Below are 24,211 nucleotides of genomic sequence, written 5' to 3' on the forward strand. Positions count from 1 at the left end.
CAGGGCAAGTCCCCCAAATTCCTCAAGGATTCTCCCCAAACAGGGTAAGTCCCCCAAATTCCTTAAGGATTCTCCTCACAGATTCCTCAAAGATTCTCCCTAAACAGGGAAAGTCCCCCAAATTCCTTAAGGATTCTCCTCACAGATTCCTCAAAGATTCTCCCTAAACAGGGAAAGTCCCCCAAATTCCTCAAGGATTCTCCTCAAACAGGGAAAAGTCCCCCAAATTCCTCAAGGATTCTCCTCACAGATTCCTCAAAGATTCTCCCTAAACAGGGAAAGTCCCCCAAATTCCTCAAAGATTCTCCTCAAACAGGGAAAAGTCCCCCAAATTCCTCAAGGATTCTCCTCACAGATTCCTCAAGGATTCTCCCCAAACAGGGAAAGTCCCCCAAATTCCGCAAGGATTCTCCTCACCGCAGGGCAAGTCCTCACAGATTCCTCAAGGATTCTCCCCAAACAGGCAAAGTCCCCCAAATTCCTCAAGGATTCTCCCCACAGCCTCCGGAGGAGAGGAAGGAACCCCCGGAGCGGGGACAGGACCCTGCAAAGTCCCCAAATGTCACCGAGCTGGTGCCACCTTCTCGCTTGGGATGATTTGGCACAAACCCTTCGGCTTCCTGTGGGATCCAGCAGCTTCCAGAGTTTTCCATGGAGTCAGGAAAAGGGCTGGGACGCTCCCGGGAGGGGCTCAGACGTTGCTGACCCTGCTGTCGGCCGGGGCCAGGCCCGAGGGGCCCAGGGAGCGCTCGCGGCGGACGTAGCGCGGCTTCCGCACTGCAAGGCACAAAACCGGCATCAAAACTGCTGGAAAACGGGATTCCAGCCGGAATTCCAGCTGGGAAAAGGAGGTGGAATGTGGCAGCTGCTGCCCAGGGAGGTTTGGAGTGCCCACAAGCACGAGGTGGGTCAAGGGTGTGGCACTCGGGGCAAGGTGGAAATCGGGAATCGTTGGATTTGGATCCTGGAGATCTTTTCCAACCTCAAGGATCCTGGGATTCCTTGGTTGAGAATTCCCAACCCCATCCAGCAATTCCTGAGGGACCAAAGCCACAAACAACCCCAAAAGCGAACTCAAACCCAGGAAACTCAACCACAAAGCCCAAAATGAAAGCCACAAAACCAAACCTTCACCAGATTCCATTGGATTTCTGTCCCCTCCACACATTCCACAGCTTTATCCCAAGAATTATTTGGATTTTCTGTTTATTTTTAGCATTTCCACGTGGAGTTCTCCTTGTTTTTTAGGCAACAGGTGAAAACAGCACATTTCAGGGAAAAATTCCTCACCTGAAGAAGCTGGAGGAGAGATCATGGATGCCTGTGGAACAGGAGAAGGATAATGGGGAACAAAAGAACTTTTTAATGGTTTTTCCTTAAAAAATCCAGGAATTTTTTTGAGGATTCCAACAATTTTCACTCTGTACAGAGCTTGGAAAAACAACTCAATGTAATCCATTATTTTTCAGTTTTTGTCCCAGTTTGGATACAAAGAACCCCAAAATATCTTTGATATTTATTCCAGTCTCATTTATCAATTAAGGAGTTGCTTAATAAAGTTTCAATCTACTTAATTAAAATTGAAATTATTGTTCAATAAAGTTGAAATTATTGTTTATTTAATGTTTTATCTTGTTCCCATAAAAAAAGAATTCACTCACTGTTTCACTGGGCTGGAGAACAGATGCTAAAAGAGAAAAAAAAGGGATTAATTTAGATTATTTTAATTAATTTAGAAGGCTGGAATTGCTAATTTTCCAAAAATACATCCATGAATGGAATAATTTGATTGTTAAAAAAGGAGTTTTGTCCTAAAATCCAACCAAAATATTCAAAAATCCCATTTATAGAATTTATTGGCTGTAGGACTCTCAAGATTGGAGAATTTATCAGCACAAAATGGGAATTTATGAGCTCAAAATGGGAATTTTCTCTACAAAATGGGGAATTCAGGCCTCAAAGAGCCACTTTTGGGGCCTTGGATACAAAACAGTTCTTGGATACAGGAACTGGGAATGGGAGGATCCCTGAAATTCCTATGAACAGATCCAGCATTTTTAGCCAAAACCTGGGAATTTTTCTGCTCCACCCACCCCTTAATTTGGATTTTTGGGGAGTTTTTCCAGGTGTGGCAGTAAAACATGAAGGAACCGAACCAAAAATCAGCTTTATTTCAACAGAAGGAGCTCTAACACAGCAAATTCCAGGCTGGAGGTTGCCATGGGAATTAAAATCAATCCCAAATCAGCCCCAAACCCATGGAAAACACAGGGAAAAATTTGGGAGACATCTCCTTCCACGTGTTTTGTCCAGCAGCTCCCAGGAATTGCAAATGTGGACACACAGAAACCCCAGGAATTGCAAATGTGGACACACAGAAACCCCAGGAATTGCTGTTTCAAGGCTTGGTGCCCCATGAGGGAACAAAATTCCCAGTGTTTTTCCCTACTTTTTCTGGAATTGCTTCACCAGGAAGGTCAGTGCATTGATTTCCAGGAGAATTTGTGGATTGCCCATCCCTGGAAGTGCCCAAGGCCAGCTTGGAGAAATGTGGGATCATGGAAGGTGTCCCTGACACCTCCCACCCCAAACCATTCCATGAGTTTATCCGTGGTTTTATTCCATGGTTTTATTCCATGCTTTCATTCCATGCAGGAATAGTAGAGATAAAGACCAACCAAATCAAAAATCCCCACAAAATCCAGCCCTGCTTTACATTTTCTCGGGATAATCAGGAAAATCCAGCAGCTCCATGGAGTTCAAACCCAACCGTGAGGGGATTTCAACACAAAATTCAAATTTCAATCAATTAACGGAGCAAAGTTCATTAAGGACTGGATAATTAAAGGGGTTTTTTTACCTTTGTTTCTTCTGTAGAAAATATTTGGGAGTTTGTTGGCTCGTTTGAGGTAGAAGAAAGAAGCCACGGAGAGGATCAGGAATAAACTGATGAAAAATGTCCCCAAAATGAGGGAAGCTGCGACTTCTGGGCCCCCTGAGAGAAAAGAATCACAAAAAACCAGAGAGAAAAGTCTGGTTTTCACCCAAAACCCCCTCCTAATAAAAGGGTTAAATAAAAATACAGAGCAAATCCCTCATTTTTAGGTGGTGTTGGATAATTCCATGTACCTAAAACTGAGTTTATGGGCAGGATAAAAATGGGAGAGGGAGCAGCAGCTCCCAGGGGCTCCTCATTAAATTACTTCTAAAAAATTGTAACAAATTAAATCACTTTTTTAACTCATTTTAACAAATTAAATCACTTTTAACTCACTAAATCACTTTTTTAAACTCACTTTAACAAATTAAATCACTTTTAACTCATTAAATCACTTTTTAAACTCATTAATTCACATTTTAAACTCATTTTAACAAATTAAATCACTTTTTTAACCATTAAATCACTTTTTAAACTCATTAAATCACTTTTTAAACTCACTTTAACAAATTAAATCACTTTTAACTCATTAAATCACTTTTTAAACTCATCAAACCCCTTCTTTTAAACTCCCAACCCCTTCTTCCACCAACCCCAAATCCCTGGAGCAGAGGGAATAATCCCTAAATCTGCCCAAAATTCCATTTACTCACCAAAGTTCTGGATGAAAGGAGTGACAGTGCTCATGTTCATTTGGGAATTCATCCCTCTGCTCCCAGCTGTAAAGAAAAGGATGGAATTTCCACTAAAATCCATTTCCATCACCAATTTGGACATTTGGCCCTTCCTGCCCACCAAATTCCCAAATTTCCACGGCTGCTGCAGCTCAAAGTCCCACGAGGACTTTGGGAAAGTTTTTTTAAACAATGTGGGATAAAAATCTCCATTTTTGGAGGCATTTTTGAGGAGTTTTTGCTGCAGGAATCGATGTCAATGAATGAATAAAAATAACTGAAATTAATTCAGATTCATTGAATTCAAATCAGTTGAAATTAATGGCATTTAAATGAATTCAAATGAATTCCAAACTCACCATTTCTGCACTCGCTGAGGTTGTGCCCAGAGGGGCTGGGCAGGGTTTCATTCCTGCATTTAATGCAGCTGCTGCTCCCATCCTCATTCCACCTCCTGTAGCATCCTGTCCCAAAAAAAACATGGAAAAAAGGATAAAAACAACAATTCACAGCAAGAATTCCCAATTTTCTGCTCATTCCCAGCTTTCAGAGGGAAAACCCAGCAGAAATTCCCTTTTTTTAGGGGGGTTACAAAGAGCTCCTGCTTCCTCTTCTCCCACACAAAAGAGGTTTTATTCCCAATGTTTATCCCAGGAAAAAGAAAACTTTCCATGAGGCCAAAAGGAAAAGGAATTCCAAGGAAATAAGATTAATTAATTTATTTATTTTCACTCCCCAGCTGCTGGATTTTGGTGCTAAAGCCCAGAAAATCCGGGAATTTTTTATCCCTGGAAGTGCCCAGAGCCAGGCTGGGCAGGGCTTGGTCTGTAAATGAGTTTAAAGGTCTTTTCCAACCCAAATCATCCCAAAATTCCATGGTTTTATTCCAAATAATTCCATACCTGGGCTGCACTGGTGGGTGACGGGGCAGGAGCTGTTGGAATCCAACACATCCACACAACATTCCGGCTCTGAGACCTATGGAGAGGAATTCCCAGTGCAATTCCCACTTTTCCATCAAGGAAAATGCTCCAACAAAGAAAAAAAAATCTCCACAGAAATTGAGGAATAATTCACTTCAAACCTGCTGGATTTTTTTTCTTTGTTGCTGTTTTTTTTTTAATTTTATTTTTTGTTTTATAAATGCATTTTATTTTTCTTTTAGAAATAAAATATAGAACATTTGTTATAAAAGCCCAAATTATTTACAAATTCTCCAAGGAAAATCAACCAGAACTTCCAAAATTGAAAATTTTCTGGGTAAATCCCCTTTAAAAAATCCTTAAATCAGGCTTAAAACAAAAAAAAAAAGAATAATTTTGGATAAATATAATGAGACCTGATCTGGATTCAGCCATAAGAAAATTGAAATAGAACTGAGAAAAACCAGCAAATTTTATTCAGTTTATCAGCAACACCATCAAATGTGAGGGTGAGAAATCAAAGATATCAGGAGCAGCAGCTGGGGCTGCTCAAACTGAAATTAACAGGAAGCAATTAGTAAATTTTACTGGATTACAGCAAAAAACCAGGAAAAAGCAAAAAATATTTAGAGATAAAAAATTAAAATCAGGGTTTTTTTGAGGTTTTAGTGGTGGGATTCTTTTAAAACCAGAATTTCGTACTTTGTATTTCTGATTTTTTTTTTTTTTTTTTGGTCACTTGAAGTTTTAGAGCAGCTCAGGCATTAAAAAGTGAAATTTTGGGGCTGGTTTGAGGTTAAATCGATCAATATCTTTAAAACAAGGATTCTTTTGGGATTCTTTTGGATTATTGAGGTGCTTTCCCCACATGGTTTTGCATCCCTGTTACCCCACACAGGCAGGGAGAATTCCCTGCTTTCAGAAGGAATCACAGGAAAACGGGAAAGTTTCAGGGAATGCTGAGTTTGGAGCAGGAATTCCTGAATTCTGAAGGCTTTTAGGAAGTGCAGGAGGAGAGGAAAATAACCTGGACTGGAGAAATCATGGAGCACCCACCGAGTTTTCTGTGGATTTGCCAGCAACTTCTGCCACGAGCCTCGTTAGGAGAAGCACAAAGGGCACCTCCATTCCCAGGAAAAACACAGGTCTGGATAAAAATCAGGAATAAATTCAATTTATTTATTTATTTTTATTATAATAACACAGGAATTCTGCTTCCATAGGGCACCTCCATTCCCAGCAAAGACACGGGTCTGGATAAAAATCAGGAATAAATTCAATTTATTTATTAATGGCACCTAAATTCTGCTTCCATAGGGCACCTCCATTCCCAGGAAAAACACGGGTCTGGATAAAAATCAGGAATAAATTCAATTTATTTATTAATGGCACCTAAATTCTGCTTCCATAGGGCACCTCCATTCCCAGGAAAAACACAGGTCTGGATAAAAATCAGGAATAAATTCAATTTATTTATTAATAACACAGGAATTCTGCTTCCATAGGGCACCTCCATTCCCAGCAAAGACACAGGTCTGGATAAAAATCAGGAATAAATTCAATTTATTTATTATTATTATTATAACACAGGAATTCTGCTTCCATAGGGCACCTCCATTCCCAGCAAAGACACGGGTCTGGATAAAAATCAGGAATAAATTCAATTTATTTATTATTATTATAATAACACAGGAATTCTGCTTCCATAGGGCACCTCCATTCCCAGGAAAAACACGGGTCTGGATAAAAATCAGGAATAAATTCAAATTATTTATTATTATTATAATAACACAGGAATTCTGCTTCCATAGGGCACCTCCATTCCCAGCAAAGACACGGGTCTGGATAAAAATCAGGAATAAATTCAATTTATTTATTAATAACACAGGAATTCTGCTTCCATAGGGCACCTCCATTCCCAGGAAAGACAGGGGTCTGGATAAAAAGCAGGAATAAATTCAATTTATTTATTAATGGCACCTAAATTCTGCTTCCATAGGGCACCTCCATTCCCAGCAAAGACACGGGTCTGGATAAAAATCAGGAATAAATTCAATTTATTTATTAATAACACAGGAATTCTGCTTCCATAGGGCACCTCCATTCCCAGGAAAGACAGGGGTCTGGATAAAAAGCAGGAATAAATTCAATTTATTTATTAATGGCACCTAAATTCTGCTTCCATAGGGCACCTCCATTCCCAGGAAAGACAGGGGTCTGGATAAAAATCAGGAATAAATTCAATTTATTTATTAATAACACAGGAATTCTGCTTCCCTTTGTTAAGGAAGTTTTGCCAACGCATCCTTTGGATCAGGAATGAAGCATTCCTTGGATCTGAGTGGAATTAAGCACTGAGGGAAGGGCTTACCTTGGTTCAGGATCCCAGCTGGAGACATCCAGGATTTTCCCTGCTGCCTCTGTGGTTGCTAAGGAACGAGGAGAGCTCCGAACTGGGCCAGGCAGGGACAATCCCAGCAGCTGGAAAATCAACGGGATTGCAGGAGAGGAGTCACCACGAGGGGCTGGGATGGATGGGGAGCACGTGGAAAAGGGAATTCTGCAATTCATTCACCCCTTGGGATGGAGATGGGATGGATCTGTCTGGTTTTTAAGGGAACTTTTCCATTTGGAATGGGATTTCCTGGCCACTCTGCCACAAATCCTGGTTTTTCTTCCTTTAAATTGACAGGGAATTCCACACAATTCCGTGGTTTTTACATGAAATTGGAAGAAAATGAAAAGGGAAGGGGGGAAAGGGAAAAGGGGGAGAAAAAAGGGGGGAGAAGGGAAAAATCCAAGGAAAAGGCACCACCTCCCACTTGATCTGCAGCTGCTGAGCCACTCCCTGTGTCAACAAAAGAAACCTGCCTGTCCTCCAGGAAATAATGCTGCAAGGCATTCCAGGCTGGGAATGACTCCTCCAAAAACCAGGATTTAGGAAAAAAAAAATGTATTTTTTATATCATAAATAAAACATGGGGACTGAAAAAAACCCTTTTTTCTAAGGGGGAAGTGCCTGAAAAAAGCCTTTAACTGGAGGAGAGAACTCCTTTAGTGCCTCGTTTCACACCCCAAAAATTGGTTCCTATAAAAATCCACTGGAGGAGTTTTTAGAATCCTGCCAAAGAGGTGTCCTGAGCCCTTGGCAAGTCGTTTTTCTGAAGGAAAAAAAAAAAAAAAATCATGGAGCAGCTCCTATAATTAATTTCCTGATTTTTTTTTTTTAATTAAATCATTTCCACCCCACCCCCAGCTTCAAAATCAGATTATTCAGCTCGGTGGGGGGAAATTAGGATGATCTCCTGCTTTCCCTGAAAGCTCCAAGCTCCTGAAAATCCTACTACAATCTCACAATTCCAACGGATTTTTTCCAGTGGGAATTTGGGCAGAGCAGGGAAAGCTGGCACTGCCACCATCCCTTCCAACTGAAGCCAAATAATGTTAATTATGATCTCAATTTAAAGCAGGATGTGCTCAGGGATGGGTGCATTTTAACCACACACAGAGTTTGCTTTGTTATCCATCCGTTTTCCATCATTTATCTTCAGGAATGAGATGAAAAATGAAAGAGTTCCTCTGGGGGAAAACAATTGGGAGTGGGTAAAAATGTTTTATAAATATTTTTAATAAACTTCTCATTGATTTGGAGGCTCTGAGGAGATTTTTGTCAATACCTGATTATTAAAATAGCTGGGAAGAGCAAGAAAACACAGATGAGCAAGGATTATTTATTATAAAGGATATTAAAATTAAATTATTGTTTAAACAATAGATTGCTCTTACCTAGAAAAATAATGCTGAGGAACAAGCCATAATAATATTTGTGGGAAAAATCACTTTTAAATGCCAGATCCTCCTCCTGGTGAAGACAAACAGCTCAATCAGCTCAACATTGGTTGGATTTCCATCCCTAAAATAAATCAGGACACAATCAAGAGCTGCATTGATGATTTTTGGCCCTGCAGCTGTCCCAGCCACTGGATCAAAGCAGCAGCCAATAATTTTTATTTCCATTAGACAGAGACAATATTTAAACATTTTATTGATCTGGAGCTGTTGGGGTTTCTATTGACCTGGTTTTAAAGCAAAGCTGAGCTCAAAAAGCTGCTGTAAAGCTTCTGAACACAGAAAATATTTGTTATTTTTTACTTAATTTACATTTTACTCCAAGCCCCATGATTATTTCTTCACAGCCTGGTGGATTCTCTATCAGGCAGTAATAATTAGCAGCTTATTTACACACTATACAAATTAAATCTCTGTGGATGAGGCAGAAATTCAAGCCAGGGATGGAACACTAAAAATTGGATTTTTTAGGGTCATGCCCATAAAAAAGTATCAGACAGATTCAAATATCTGTATTTTTTAAATGCAATAATGTGGGAAAAGATACAAAATATTCCTCAAATCACACCTCAGGAAGGCTGGGAAGAGCTTGTGAACTCTAACAGGGAATAAATCCAGCATGGAACTTTCCAGGACAGCAAATTCCAGCAGGGATTTCAGCTTTTAATGGATCTGACTCCTCAAAACCACAGAAGGAACAACTCCTTTTTTAGTGTTTTCTGGTCAAACACAACATTCTGCTGCCATCCTGGATGAGGTTTTACCTCATCATTTGAAATTTAAAGAGGAAAAAAAGCCCTAAAACCTTCAAGAGATTCAGGAGCCACCAACGCTAAAGAGAGGAGGGGAAGGTTTAGCTTTGAAATGAGGTGGGGGCGGGGGGGGGTTGGATGGGAAACTGGGAAGGAATTCTTCCCTGTGAGGGGCTGGGATGGAATTCCCAGAGAAGCTGGGGCTGCCCCATCCCTGGGAGTGTCCCAGGCCAGCTTGGAGCAGCCTGGGATGGCAGAAGGCGGATCTGGATGAGTTTAAATTCCCTCCAACCCATCCCATCCCACGATTCTGTGCTACACAAATCCCATCAGGATCAAACACCCACAGCAAAACCATTTCCCCCTGAAACATGTCCCACGTTTGGCAGCGTTTCCCCTGTGGATAATGGCAAGAAAAAAATAAAAATAAAAAGAGACAGAACGCCAGGCAAAAGCTGCTGCCCAAATTAGAAAATATTTCTGCCTCGGTGTTTTCCTGCCAGCACCGTTTGGGGAAGGCAGACGCTGGAATTCAAGCAAGGATTTCACACCCTGAGTGTCACGTTTGAAACAAATCCCAAATCTCTGTCAGCTCGGATCCCCAGTACCACAAAACACTGAAATTAAACCACACTGAGGCTGGCTCAGGGAATTCTGCCTCTTGATGCATCTCAAAAGCAACACAGCCAACTCAGGGACACCGAGGTTTTTTCCTCCCACTCCTGGAAGCAAAATGCTTCCATTGATCTTTACACTCTCCATTCTTTCTGCTGCAGTATCGGCATCTTTCTTGCTTAAAGTGTTGCTGGAGCTTGGGAATTACTTCAGCAGCTGGGAAAGGATGGAAGTGAAGAGAAACTCTGCCTGAATTCCAGGTGGTTTCATAATTCAAAACCGCATCGCACCCGAAGGCTTCTTAACTCTGAGGTGACAAAGCTGAGAGCAGAACCAGAGGGGGGTGTAAAAGCTGAAGAATCAAAGGGGTTTCCAAAGCTGAAACTCTCACTCACCAGCTCCTCCAGGCTCCCAGGAGCCCTCTGCACCTTGCCCAGCTCCCAGCAAACACCTGAGGGCTGTGGTTTGCTGCTCATTCCCCTCTGCAGCTGTTTCACAATGAACCTGCTGTGCCAGAGACAGATAAAGGTTGGAACAAAACAATCTTTTATCAATCCCAGCTCGAGGAGGACTCGTTTTTCCAGCTTTCAGCGGAGCTCCGATCCTGCCCTTCCAGCGCTGGGATTTTGCAACAGCAGCCAGCAATTAAAACCTCAGTGCTGCAGACAATGAGAGCCACCTTAAGCCAGGCTTTGCTGCAAAAGCTGCTCCACACCTGCCCTGAGCAAACATTAATTAGTATTTGCTGCTGGGACACGTTCTGCTCTTACAGCACTCATTCTGCTCTTACAGCACTCGGTGCAGCCCGAGAAAACGGGAGGAGGAGGGAATGTTCTACAGGGAAAAAGGGCTGTGGAAATGGGATAAGGGAATGGTTTGGGCTGCAAGGGGTTTAAAGGGACACCTTTCACTGACCCGGGTGGCTGCAAGCCCCGACCAGCCTGGCCTTGGACATTTTCAGGGATGGGGTATCCATGGAATAACCAGTGCCAGGGCCTCAGCACCCTCACAGGGAGGAATTTCTTCCCAGTATCCAACCTAAACCCACTCTCTTTCACTTTGAATTCATTCCCCCCTTGTCCTGTCACTCCATCCCTTGGAAATACTCCCGTTCCAGCTTTCCTTGCAGCTCCTCCAGGCACTGGAAGGCCTCAGTGAGGTCACCCCAAAGCTTTCTTTCTCCAGGGTGAACAATCCCAGTGTTTCTATGGCAAATTTGGGGGGGTTTCACCCCTAAGCGGTGCACCAAAAATCCATACTATTGGGGTATGTGTCTGGGGGAAGTTTAGCCAAGAAAAACACACCAAAACAATAACGCCAAATACCTACAACTCCAAAAATCTGAGATTGGTAAAAAACTGTATTAGACCGAGTTAATTTATTAGGAAATAAAGCACCCAAAGTTTCAGTGGGGGCATGAGAAGGAGAGGACTCCTTTCCGAACGCACCAGGAACCAGCTGGCCCCAAAAGCACAGGGCAAGGAGGAGGAACAAGGGGCGATTTTTTTATCCTAAAGCCAAACCCCTTCCGACCCCCCTGGCGCCAGGATCGGGGACTTTTCCCTGGAGAACTCGGTGGATCCATCAGCCGCCACTGCCCACCCCGGCTCTCCGCGAACAATGGGGCCCCACCCAGCGCTCGCCGCCCGTTCCCGTTCCCACCCCAGTCCCCTCCTCCTCACCTGAGGGCTCTCCTGAGCATCCCCCCGGCACCGCCGAGGTTCCCGTTCGTACCCCCCGCCCTCCGCCGGCGCCCTGCCCGCTGCGCCCCGCGGCACCCTGGGAGTTGTAGTCCGGCGGCCACCGCCCGCCGCGCCGCCTCGGCGAGAGGCCGCTCCGCCCCGAACTACAAGTCCCAGGAGCCCCCGCGGCGCGCCCCACCTGCGCCCCGCTCCCCGCTGGTGAATACGCTCTCTCAGCCTTTTCGCGCGGCGCCGCGGCGCCTGCTGGGAAAACGAGTCCCGCACCGCAGGCCGGGCGCGGGGGCGGCGAGGTTCCGCACTACAACTCCCGGCGTACCCCGCGCGGGCGCCGCCATTTTACGCGTTGCCTGGCAACGCTGACGCGGCGGGAGGGAGGCGGCGGGGTCGAGGCCTTTGCGCCCAAAAATCCTTCGGGAGCGCCTGGGAATTCGGGGAAAGTTGGGAACAGCTGGCCCAGATGTGGCTGCCCCATTCCTGGGAGTCCCCAAGGCCAGCTTGGACGGGGTTTGGAGCAACCTGGAATAGTAGGAGGTGTCCCTGCCCATGGCAAGGGGTGGGACTGGATGGGATTAAAATCCCTTCCCACCCAAACTATTCCATAATTCCATGAAGGAAACCACTGCGGGAATTTTCCTGCAGGAAAAGCAGGCTCTCTCAGCAAAACTAAGATTTGAAGCGGGAGGCAGCATAAAAACTGCACTTCTGACCTCGAATCTTCACCTTTGTGCAAAAAAGTTGCCTCCTTTTGAAGGGGAGAATTAAAATTTATCCCAAGTTTTTTTGTAAAAAAAACCAAAATTAAAAATATAAACAATGCCAAACATCATCTGGGTAAAGATATCAATTCATGCTGCCTGGGTTTTTTTTTTTTAAAGATTTTGTCATATTTAAATTCTTCGACAGTTCCTGGGCCACTTAATGGAAGAAACTCGTTGAACGTAATGAAGAATAAAAGTATTTTCCAAGAAACAGTTTCCCTGCACGTTTCTATAACTGTGCAGAGGAACACTAAAAGCAGCTCTTCACAACTCTCATCTGGTCCTGCAGGAAAACTCCGATTTTTTTTTCCGAAGTAATTTCAGTGTTTCAGAGCAGAACCTTGACCCTGAGAGGAGGACTGAAGAAATCAGCAGGAAATAACTTTTGGATGCAGCAGCTGGGGACTTTTTCCTCCAAAGCGGGGATTTAGGATAGAATTCTGGTCGAAATGAATCCTCTCTTTGCTGAAGAGAGATGAAAGCAAAATGCAGCTTCTGAGAAACACAGAGAGAGGGGGGGGAAAAAGTGCTGAAAGTGCAGAGAATGCTCAGAATTGGTTTCATTTGCTCTGCACATTCACTGAGCATTTAATTCTCAAAGGCCTCCGAATCCAGTGAGTTCTGGGTGCAAAAACCACCCAGAAAATCGAGTTGTGACTGAGGGTTTGGAGTTAAAAGCGCTGCTTCACCTCAAAATAAAATTCAGCTTTATCTCTTTATGGATTAAGCCCCTTTTTTTTTCCTTTTTATCCTGCTCATGAGCTGTCAAATTCCAAGCCAGGCAAACAAATTTATCTCCTCCTTTGCTTTATTCCATAAAAGCGTCGCTTGAAATTTGCTCTGCAGCTCCTTAAGGTTCTTGTGATCCTTTCCTGCCCCTTTTAGCAGCGCTCCATAATTTTTTTCCTGGGATTTTTCTTGCCTAAAGGATCCAATGCCTGCAAGGGTTTGTGGTTTAAATACTGAATGAATCATTTAGGGCCTCTCATACAAATTTATTTACGTTTCTCCACTACAAAACTCAAGTTTCTTCCTCCCCAACACCTGCAGGGCAAGATTTGCCAGAGGAGGAAATTCCAGACCCCAATTCCTTTCCCTTTGCTTATTTTTAGGGAGGGAAGGCAATCCCAGACCTGTTTTTTTCCAATTTTTAGGGAGAGGAGGCAATTCCAGACCCCAATTCCTTTCCCTTTGCTTATTTTTAGGGAGGGAAGGCAATCCCAGACCTGTTTTTTTCCAAGTTTTAGGGACACAAGGCAATTCCAGACTCCCAATTTTCACAGACACCTTGGAACTTAAAACAGTTCCATCCAAAGAATTCACTTTACTTTTGTTATAAACTAGAAAGTTCAATCCCACCAGGATGCACTGCCCGTCACCTGCCTCACCAGCTGGAATGTACAGCCAAAATTCCTTTAAAAATGGGTTTTCTTTATATTTCAGAAAGACAAATGAAATCCCAGCTGATTTTTGGGGTTAATCCCGAAGGTTTCAAAGGAGAAAATGAAATAAAAAGCAGCCACAGACTCAAAGCATCGAGGAGATGAGAAAAAAGAAAACAACAGATGGATTTTAGAGCTGAGTGGGCTCCAGGAGGGAATGAGATAAACAATTCACAGCTCTTGTAGTTTGATAAGGAAGAAAAGGCATTAAAAAAACAACAATAAATTGTTTTTCTGGCCCAGGCTGCTCCGAGTTGTGACAAAGTTCAAGTCCTGAGCTGTTCCCTCCCTCCTCTTCATTTCACAGCACAAACTCAGCAGTGCTTTTCCATTTTTCATACTTTGTGAGGGTTTTGTTTTTTTTTTTTAAAGCTAAACCAGCTGAAATTCAACTTTTTATCCTCAGAGCTGCAGCGAAAACCACACGAGGACAAAAAGCACCTCAAGAAATCCCAACTTAATACAAAACTCTCACCGAGACACGAATTGCTGCTGCTTAAAAAACCCCAAAAACCCCAAAACTTCAAGCTCAGAGCGCCAGAATATGGATGGGAAACCTTTTTTGCCGCTCAGAACATGGAAAAAAATGTTCTTTTTACTGTAAAATTGTTGCCACGCTCGCGGGGTTTGTGGTTTTTGTTGACAGTTGGGAGAAGCAAAGTGCTGTGAGAGCACCCAGCCTTTGAGTAATTCCACTACTCGTGGTGTAGGGGCTGAGTGAAGCTTCAAAACTTCCTCTGAGCAGTGCTTTTAACCTTTTTTATTTTTATTTTTACTTTTTTTTCTCTGATGGAGGAGGAAAAAAATAAAAAGTCCTTTACGGAGAATTCCTGCAGGGGAGAAAATATCTTTATTTTCCTCAGGCAAACACTGTGGAAATCCTTTGTCAGGAATCTCAGGGAGCTGCAAACCACAGCCCTGCGAGATAATTCTGCAAGAATTAAAAATCTCCTTTTTATGTGGTTTATTTCCCCTTTTAATCCCTTCTTATTTTGCATGGGGACGAGGAGCAGCACCTTCCACAATCCCAGAGCTTTCCTCATTCTCTGGAGCACAAATCCATTCAAATTTGGCATTTCCAAGCCAGCTCCTGATTTCCTCAGGGGTTTTGCTGACAAAAGAGTTGTGGGGTGCAAATTTCAAAACCTCAAAGGCCTCATTTCGAAATTTGGGGCTGCTCCTCACCTTTATTTTGCTGTTTTGAACATGAGGAAAATCTGCTTTTCCACTTAAATTATTCCTCTGTAAACATGGAAAAGATTCCTGGAGGCTTTTGATGTCTTCCCTAAACTTTTTTAGTATTGGAAATTGCAAATTCTACACAAAATATGGATTGGTTTTGTCTGCTTGTTCTTTGTTATAAAGCCAAACTGTCTTCAAATGCAAATATTTGTAAAGGTAGGAGGTGAAAAACCCCATAAATATTAATAATTTTTAAGGAACCCCTAATTCCTGCACATTCAGCTGAAGGTAAATTCATCAAATATGATAATTATACGAATTACAGCTAATGAGGTTTCAATCTTGCTCCATTTCCACGGCTTTGCAAATATTCTCTGTACTTTAAAAAAAAAAGAATGAGGGAGGAAAGGAGGTGGGGAATCACTCCTGAGGCTCCAAAATTAAATATAAACCCTATAAACACACGTGGAAGTGCATTAAAGTTTTAATGCTGCCAGTAATAGATGGCTTTAATTACTCTCCCATGGAAAAAGAGCTTCCCAGTGATGGATTGACTTCCATTTCAGCTTTATTAAAAAGGAAATTGCATCCAGGAGTTTTCATTTGCCTGGATCAGCACAAAAACCCACGGCAGGGAGAGGATTTTGGAGCAGGGCAGGGCACAGGTGTCCCCCATGGATTGGGGATGGAAAATCCAAGAGGAATCTGGGCAGGAGGAGCAGCAGAGGAGGGAAGGAGCATGAGAATATTCCTGAGCCGTCAGAAAATTTGCTGTATTTGAAAAATCCATGTAAAAACCACCATTCCTGCAGAATCCCTGAGGTTGGGAAAGGATTCCCAGCCCACGGAGGCCAAGCTGTGCCCGAGCCCCACCGTGTCCCCAGCCCAGAGCTCTGAGTGCCACCTCCAGGTGTTCCTTGGACACCTCCAGGGATGGGGACCCACATCCAGCCCATTCCAAGGCCTTGCCACCCTTTCCATGGGGAAATTCCTGCTCGTGTCCAGCCTGAGCCTCCCCTGGCCCAGAGATCATCGAGTCCCACCATTCCCTCAGCACCGCCATGGTCACCCACGTGCCACATCCACACTTTTCGGAACATTTCCAGGGATGGAGATTCCAGCACTACCCTGGGCAGCCCCTTCCCGTCCTTGACCACCTTTTCAGCAAAAAAAAAAATTTCCTTAATATCCAATTTAAACCTCCTCTGGTGCAGCGTGAGGAGTTTCCCCTCATCCTTGTCCCTGTCCCCTGGGAACAGAGCCCCATCTGTGGCTGTCCCCTCCTGTCAGGGAGTTGTGGAGAGCCAGAAAATCCCCCCTGATCCCTCTTTTCTCCAGGCTGAGCCCCTTTCCCAGCTCCCTCAGGAATTCTCCAGCCCTTCCCCATTCCCATTCCCTTCCCAGCCCCTCGGTGGTCCCACAACTGGACACAGCCCTCGAGGTGTGGCCTCAGCACAGAGGGACAATCCCAATCCCAATCCCAATCCCAATCCCAATCCCAATCCCAATCCCTGCCCTGCTCGCCTCAGTCCCCTCAGCCCTTCCCAGCTCGAAGGGATGGATTGTTCCTGAAAAAAAAAAAAAAAAATTAATAAAAATTCCAGCACGGGAAGCAACAAGGAAAGAGATTTGCGCAACAGGATTTCCTGGCCGGCCCCAAAACGGGGGAATTTGGTGGCTCTCCCACTTCCAGGGCTGAGTTTTCTGCCCTTTATTCAGTCGGCCCTGGGGGCTCGGGCTTTGTTCCGTCGGTGCTTTGTGAAGCTCTTCCTCACAGCCAGGAAATTCCCGGCGTAATTCCAAAGGCACGCAGGGAGCTGCACAGGGAGAACAGGGAGCCTGGCAGGTTTGTTGTGGATTTTAGCAAAGTCGAGAACAGAATGGCCAGCTCGGATCTGGGTCCTGGGTCCCTCCATTAAAGCTGGAGGGATTTTGCTTTCAAATTTGCTTTCAAAATTTGCTTTCAATTCTCACAGCTCAAATCTCCAGAAAAAGCCATTCCTCTTCCTAAAAAACCCTCACTTTTGCATTCCCAGAGTGGTGGAGAACGTGTGCCCAGCTCGGATGCAGATCCTGGATCTCTCCATTAAAGCTGGGAGCAATTTGCTTTCAATTCTCACAGCTCAAATTTCTTTTTTTGGGGATCCACATGCTGGAATTCGCTGGAATTCGGGTCTGGTGCACCAGAAAATGCTCCTGGTGGGATGCATTGGGATCCCAACCCCCCCCTTCCTATCTGGATATGCTCTGGGCAGTGCAAACAACCCCAGTGTGGGGTGAGGAACATTTTGTGAAGGTTCCCGTGGATCCCAACCTGGAGAGGAGGAATTCTGCCAGCAGAGGGCAAGAGGATTTGTGTTACGTAAGGAAAAAAGCTGGGAGAGGAGAAGCAGGAGGGCCCGGAGCCATTCCCTGCTCAGCTCTGACATCACGGGCCCATTTCCCAAAGCCATCCCGTCACCACACGGGAGGGAAGTGAGTAATTCCGAGTAATTCCGAGTGATTCCACCGGAACACGAGCGTGGGACAATCACCAGGGCAATTAAAGTGTTGGGAGAGCTGGGAGCACCTCCTTCCCTCGCTGCTGGGGGGGTTTAACTGGGAAAAGGGGGCTCCAGGGAGACCTTACGGATCTCCACAATTCCCTGAAGGGAGCTCGGAGCCAGGTGGGACCAGGTTTCTTTCTGCCAAGTGCCTCAAGTTGCACCAGAGGTGCTTTAGGTTGGATATTTGGAAAAATGTCTTCACCACAACAGTGGTCGGGGTTGGAACAGGGATGTGGTGGGGTCACCGTTCCCGGGGGGATTTCATGTGGCACTTGGGAACGTGGCTTAGTGCTGGGGGAGTGATGGATTTGATTCCCTCAGTGGCTTTTTCCAGCGTGATTTCTGTGATTCCATGATCTCCTCCCTCACCAGCAGCTTTCCATGACTCCAGCTGCCTCTGGATCCCTATTCTCCACCTGGAAACAATGGCTCTATTCTTGATCCCTGCGAAGACCCTTCCCTTTGTTTTAGGAGGAGAATTCCTTTATTTCCTGTGCCCTTTCCATCCCAACTCCAGCTGCACTTCCAGCTTCTAAAGAGCTGGAGCTCTGGGATCATTCAACATTCCCTAAACTAAATCCACTTCCTGCTTCCACAGACAATCCTGGTGGGATTTACCCTCCCCTGGAGCCACTCGTTGGTATCCCAGCTTTCCTTCCAAGCTGCTCTGGAAGCAGCACAAACATCTGGAAAGCCACCAATCCCCTGGTCCTGGGATCAGGGATCACTGGTGATTTCCAAACCACAGCTTGCCCATTAGTCCAGGGCACTTCTCCTTCAGGAATAATGGGGGAAAAAATTAAAAAAAAAAATTAAAAAGGAGCTGAGCTTATGTCCAGGGAATGGATGTAATTCCAGCTATTTGAGCTGCTGAATCACAGGGCCTGGAGCTGCTGAGGAGTAATGGTCACATGAGGGCTGCAGTGCCAGGAAAATTGCAGTGATTATCTCATCCTGCTGCTTTCCTGGGCACTGCAGGAAACCTGGGACAGCCCTGGGTGCCAGGTGGATCCAGGGGCTGAGATTAAATCCACAGGCAGAGCTTGGGTCGGCCTGGCACCACTTGGAGGGCACCTGAGGGGCAGCAATTGGTGTTTAACAGGAGTAGTTTTCCTCTGAATTTCTGCCAGGCTGGCTCAGTGGAATTCCAGGGTCTGCAGGGGCCTACAGGGAAGGCAGAGAGGGATTTTCGTCAGGAATTGGAGTGGCAGGGCAAGGGAATGGCTTCAGAGTGAAAAGAGGGTGTTCAGATGGGATATCAGGAAGAAATCCTTCCCTGGGAGGCCCTGGAATGGATTTCCCCCATCCCTGGAAGTGTCCAAGGCCAGGGTGGAGCAGCCTGGGATGGTGGAAGCTGTTGGATGGAGATGATCTTTAAGGTCCATCTTCAATGATTTATCCCAACCCTGATGGTGTTTCCCACTCCATCCCTGTTTAAATCCTCGTCCCTGTGCTCTGGGAAGTCCCAGCAGCATTTCCCAGCTGCACAAGGAGATAACACCCCTGATAAACAATTACTGAAAGGCTCCAGGCACTCTCTGAAGTGTCTCGAGATCGTCTGACAGGAGCAGTTAGAGCAGGGTAAAATAAAATGTAATGGGATTAAAACCATCCCACGGCCAGCTCCTGGTTTATCTGGTGACTCACCACGGCTCTTTCCTGCCAGGACCTAACACAGGCTTTGGAATTCCGACTGGAATTTAAACAGCCCAGTCTAGCCCGGGGAACAAGGACTGCAGAGCCAGCACCTGGCCGGGAGCTGGCTGCACGTGGAGCCGGGAGGAGAAAAAGGCTGGGAAACATCCCCTAATGGAGCTGTTTACAGCCTGCAGCAGGAATTGCCCGGAGCATCAGGGCCTCTGACTCCCGGGAACGCTGCAGGGGCAAAAAGCAGCGCTCGCTGGAGGCCAGGGAATTGTTTATCAGGAAAACCCAGCCGGTGCCGGCTCCCACTTCTCCTGCAGCTGATTAGAAGCTGATAAGAGGGAGGTGGAGAGAGCTCAGCCGCTGACCAGGCTCAAACCCGGCTCAAACCCCACAGAGGTTTATGTGTGTTCTCCCTGGATTTCAGGAGCTGGGGAGCATGGATGTGGGAGCTGGTAGAAAAGAAAATCTCAATATTCTCCTGCTGCCAGCATTTAACCCTGCAGGGAATTCTCTCCCTGCTGCACCGGGGTTGGGATAGGCTGGTTCTAGCCCCATTAAAACCAGCACATCTGGATTTTTCCCCCTGATTTTCAAGGAAAAAAAAATCCATGAACCTACAGCCTTGGATAGGCAGGAATCACTCTAAAGATGTTGGAATTTTGTCCTGCTCCATCTGAGTCCAGAACATTTTGGTTCCTGACACTGCTGCCCTCCCTTAGGAACTACTCCCTGGGGTTTCTCCCTGCACAAAATCCCTTCCAGGCTTTAGGCACAGCCTTAGGAGCAAATCTGAGCTGTAAAACAACGCCCAAAACCCGATGGAACAGGCAGCACCCCCAGAGATGCTAATGGCTCAGGAAAAGGAGGAATGAGCTGGGTTTGGATGAGGGAGAGAGGGATCAGAGGAATTTCTGCTCCTTGCTTGGTGCGTTTTGCCTTTTCTTTCCACCCATCTTTACCTGGTGGCTTGAGCTTATCTCCAGAGATAAGCTGAGCTCAGTGCACAGGGAACGAAAAGAGGGAAAGCCGAGCCAAGGAAACAGCTTCAACCTCTGGTTTTATTCCTCTTCTTCTCTCCACGCTCAGAAACGCTGGCTTGAAGTTTTTAATGGTCCTCTCCTCAACCAGCTGTTAAAAATCTTCTTTTTCATCCCCAGCTTTCCTAATCCCCCCGTTGGAAAGGATCCACGGCTTTCAGAAGATCTCATTCCTGCACCCACACTCCTGCTTGAGGTGGGAATGGTCACTGATGGTGGGAAGGGTTTAATGATGGAAAATGTCAATGTTTGAACCAAAGTGATTCCCATCAAATGGGATCCTGCAGGAAATCCCTGGCTGGAGCCCCTGGGAGCAACCCCATCCTCACAGTTTCCATCTAAATGAATCCAGCAAGGATTAGGATGGAGAACCAAGGCTTTTCATTCCCTTTCTTCATTTTCTTAATCAATTTATGCAGGAAACGAGCCACAGGAGTCATGAAAATTCCTTGTTTTGCTCAAGGTCACAGCGCTTATCCCAGCTTTCTCCTCCACCTCACCTCAGTGTTCCAGGCTCATTCCTGCAGGATTGGCAAAAAATCCATTTAGGACAAGGATTTTCCCCCACCTGCACCAGGGAATGGCTTTGGGAAGCACCCAAATAACCCAAATCCAAGGAAATCTCCCACAGTTGCTGCTCCCAGTCCTTCGGGATCCACCCAATCCTGGCTGCAGCTCCCACCAGGCTCATCCCATTCCTCCAAGGGAGGGTAAAAATAAACCCAAACCTCCCACTCACTTTGGGAGCCAAGCCCTGCTCGTCATCCCGAGGTCTCGTGGATCCTGGGGAGGGAGGGAGGGAGGAAGGGAGGAGTGTGGGATTCCCAGTTTGCCCCAGGCTTGGAGTCACCATTCCCAGTGGGAAAACAGCCTCGGGAACACCGAAACTCGGTGGAGAAGGGGTTAAAATGTGCCTGGGTCGTGTTCAAAAATTAAATTATTGTTGTTCCACCAGGGGAAAATGGCCTCAGCTGGACCCAAGTTTGAAAATTACAATTTTTAGTTAAATATTTCCATCCTCAGTGCCCCAAAGGAATGAAAGGGCCCCAAAATGTCACCGAAATGTCACCAAAATGTCACTGAAATGTCATTAAATCCCGAGCCCGGGTGACCAAAGTGCTGCTGCAGGTGACTCAGGGAGCAGGACTCCGAAAATTCCCATTTCCATCCCTCATCCAACACCCTGCTGCCTCAGCCCTGGGAAGTGTTTTCTCCCTCATAAATAGATGGGGAGGACCCTGAGCTCCAGGGATTGTTATTCCCAGTGGGATGCAGATCTGGGAAAGTTCCATTTTCCCCTGCACTGGGTGTTTCTTTTCCCTGGGAACCCAGCAGGAAATGATGCTCTAAAGCAGCTCCCTGTCCCTGTGGATCCCACAACCTTCATTTTAATCCTAAAATATTTTTAATCCTAAAGATCTGGTAATTCCAACCCGCTTCTCTCATTCCTTAAAGCTCCTCTTCAGCTCGCTGGAGTAGATTTATATTTTATTTATTTTGTATAAAATTTGTATTTTATTATTTTTAGCTTCTTGAGGGGTATGGGAACATTGAATCCAAAGCCAGTCCTGCCTGACTGCCCCTATAAAATCAGTGGGATTTAGACAATTCCCTGTCCCAGAAGATTTCCACACTCCCATACGTGTCAGGAATGATGCTCCTCAACCAAATTTTAAGAAGGGACTTTATGGAAAGCCTGGAAAAATCCACAGATGTTTCTTTCCTTGAGGAACTGAACAAAAAGGAGAGTTTGCAACAAATAAGGACAAATTTGGAATGTTTACAACAAATAAGGACAAATTTGGAACGTTTTCCTCTCCCCCACCCCTCTTTTGTTTCCTTATCTGCCCACAAATGTAAATTTGCTGCTTCTTTTTTTTTTCTGGGTGTCCTTTGACCCACAAAAGGATGGGATAATATTCGAGGTGGGATAATATAATAATATTTTCTATGTTAATCTCCAAAGGATGAAATTCCCTCTCCAGGCACATCCAAACAGGATTCATCTGGACTATTGTAGAGCAGCTCCAAGCAGATTTTATAGAGTGTTTTAATTAATTTATAAGCACTTTCCAGGCTTTTAAATTATCCTGGTTTTCCTATCCCAACCATTTTTTTTCCTCAGCCAATCACAAGAAGCTTATCTGTTAAAATCTATTAATCTGTTAATTATTACTATCCCTTAATTATTTTGGTTTCTTGGAGAAACAAGAGAAGAATAAACGCCATTTTTAGGGAACTTTTCCTTCAGGAGATTTGCTCTCCCAGGAAAACACAACCACGACCTCTCCACAACCAACAAAACCTTAACATGGAAAATGTTAAAACCCCTCAAAAAATAGAATTTCCCAGCCTGGAAAAGAGGGATCAGCCCCTGTTTGTGCCCTGTTTTCCCCGTGGCTGGGGCAGGCAGGTGTCCCTTATCAGGAGCATTCCAGGCGGGCTGTTTGTCACAGGAACCGGCCCGAGCGGGAGCGTGCTGGGAATGATTCAGTGGGATGGGGAAGGGCAGGTGGAGCAGGAAAAGTCACCTCTGGACAGGAAGGTATAAAAGACACCTGAGCTGCAGCAGCAACAGCCACTCGAGCACAGGGAGCTCCTCGAGGTTTCCTTGCCCTGGAAAGACCTGGGAACAACGCCGAGCTGGAATTCCAAGATTATCGACTCCAAAGGCTCCGAGCCTGAGTGTCCTCTGGGGAGGAGGTGGGAATCAAGAGATCAGAAGATGCTTTTGTCCCTCTAACAGCACCTGAACAGGTATTTACAGCCTTTCCTCTGCTCCCCACCTCCTCTTCCCTCGCTGGGGGTTCCTTGCTGCGGGTTAAAATCCCATGTAGGGATCGTTGGAACAGGGATCATTGGATTGGGGATCATTGGGACAAGAAAAGTGGTGGCCGCTTGTCCTGATATTCATAAATGTGACCTCTCTCTGTCTTATGGTTTTATGGTGTAAAAATGTTTCTAGAACTTATAAAAAGTATTGAATTACTTCGTTCGTGTCTCTCTCCGGCATGGTTTTGTTATTTCCCGCTGTTCCCGAAGCTTCTGGAAAAGCCTGGGTAAAGAGCTGGGAAAAGGAGATAAAGAGCTGCAGGCTCTGAATCAAAAAAACGATCAGAAAATCAAACAAAAACCCCCTGAACCTCAAATAATTCTTTTAAAAAGACACAGAAGGGGAAGGTTGACGTGTCCCACGGGGCAGAGCTGGAATTAAAAATCTCCTCCTCTTTGTATCTCCCGAGTTTGATCCAAATCCCTGTGTTCCAACTGACCCAGGGCCCACAGAGTCCCAAAAATCAAAGCATCAAACAAAAGGTATAAAATAGAATAAATAGAATAAAATCATGAAACTAAGTAGAATCTCAATCTATTAAAACTAAGAAGCTTCTGTAAGGTCACGATCGTATTTAGCAACTATGGGGAACATGGGGGAAAGTTTGGATCTTTATTTAAAAGCAAATTTTGGAGTAAACTTTGAGTTTACTCTCAGGATTTTGCTGTGGTAGAGCTGACATAGCCCAGACCAGTAAAAACCTCATGAGAGCAGCTTTAATTTCATAATTCAGATTGTGAAACGAGAGCTTGAGCAAGCCAAGGCTTCTCCCTTTCTCAGCTTCCCTTGTGCCACTGGTTTGCTGCTCAGAATTCCTAAAAAACCCTCAGGAGCTGCAAAAAACTGGGCCTAGGGGGTGGAGTTCTGCAAAAGGGAAGATTTAGTCAAGAAAAGAGAAGAAAAAAAGAAAAAAACCCCCACAGGTTTTCCTCATCTTTGTGCCGGCTTGGGCTCGGATTTGTAATTCATCAGCATCTGCCAGGCTGTGCTACAGCACACACAGGCAGGAAAAAAAAGAAAAAAACCCCATCAAAACCCATTAAAACTCGCTGCAAAATGCACGAAATTTAACTCGAGGAGAAGCTGCACCCCCAAAAAAAATCCATATTTAAATGAAGAGAAGCACCAAAAAGGAAGTTCTGAAGGGTGGCACAGCTCTGGCTCTGAGGGGAGGGGGCTGAACTCTTCCTCCTTCAATAATGGAGATTTTTTTTCCCTGTGGAATGTGGGGGACATTTGGTGTTTCTGACCGCCGAAATTAAGCTTTAAATGCTGGGATGTGGAGGCTCTGAGCACAGGGCTGTAATTACAG

General features: G+C 45.2%; 1 protein-coding gene across 2 annotated transcripts; it reads right to left on the minus strand.

The window, feature by feature from the left end:
- Positions 1-293: 293 nt before the first annotated feature.
- On the minus strand, positions 294-11,492 carry C21H1orf159 (chromosome 21 C1orf159 homolog). 2 transcript variants are annotated; one of them, XM_069034807.1, is made up of 12 exons: positions 11,434-11,492; positions 10,147-10,255; positions 8,322-8,448; positions 6,907-7,016; positions 5,592-5,682; positions 4,515-4,590; positions 3,972-4,076; positions 3,592-3,657; positions 2,861-2,995; positions 1,662-1,687; positions 1,291-1,321; positions 294-777 (listed from the first exon to the last, which is right to left on the minus strand). In XM_069034807.1, the coding sequence occupies exons 5-12, from the start codon at positions 5,661-5,663 to the stop codon at positions 692-694; spliced, it is 597 nt and encodes a 198-aa protein (XP_068890908.1). In that variant the 5' UTR covers positions 5,664-5,682; positions 6,907-7,016; positions 8,322-8,448; positions 10,147-10,255; positions 11,434-11,492; the 3' UTR covers positions 294-691. The 2 variants fall into 2 exon arrangements, with proteins under 2 accessions (XP_068890908.1, XP_068890907.1); XM_069034806.1 differs by having other exon boundaries at positions 10,147-10,258; positions 11,434-11,484.
- Between the last annotated feature and the right edge of the window lie 12,719 nt (positions 11,493-24,211).

The sequence above is a fragment of the Aphelocoma coerulescens genome, chromosome 21 (genome assembly GCF_041296385.1).
Source record: "Aphelocoma coerulescens isolate FSJ_1873_10779 chromosome 21, UR_Acoe_1.0, whole genome shotgun sequence".
Lineage (NCBI taxonomy): Eukaryota > Metazoa > Chordata > Aves > Passeriformes > Corvidae > Aphelocoma > Aphelocoma coerulescens.

Bases quoted from the DNA above. Each gene is read 5' to 3' on its own strand.
- C21H1orf159 (XM_069034807.1), bottom strand. From the start codon at position 5,663: ATGGAGGTGCCCTTTGTGCTTCTCCTAACGAGGCTCGTGGCAGAAGTT. The intron at 2,996-3,591 runs GTGAGTAAATGG...CTTTTCTCTCAG, and splicing joins TCCTTTCATCCAGAACTTTG to GGGGCCCAGAAGTCGCAGCT. The intron at 778-1,290 runs GTGAGGAATTTT...TGTGCCTTGCAG, and splicing joins CTCTCCTCCAGCTTCTTCAG to TGCGGAAGCCGCGCTACGTC.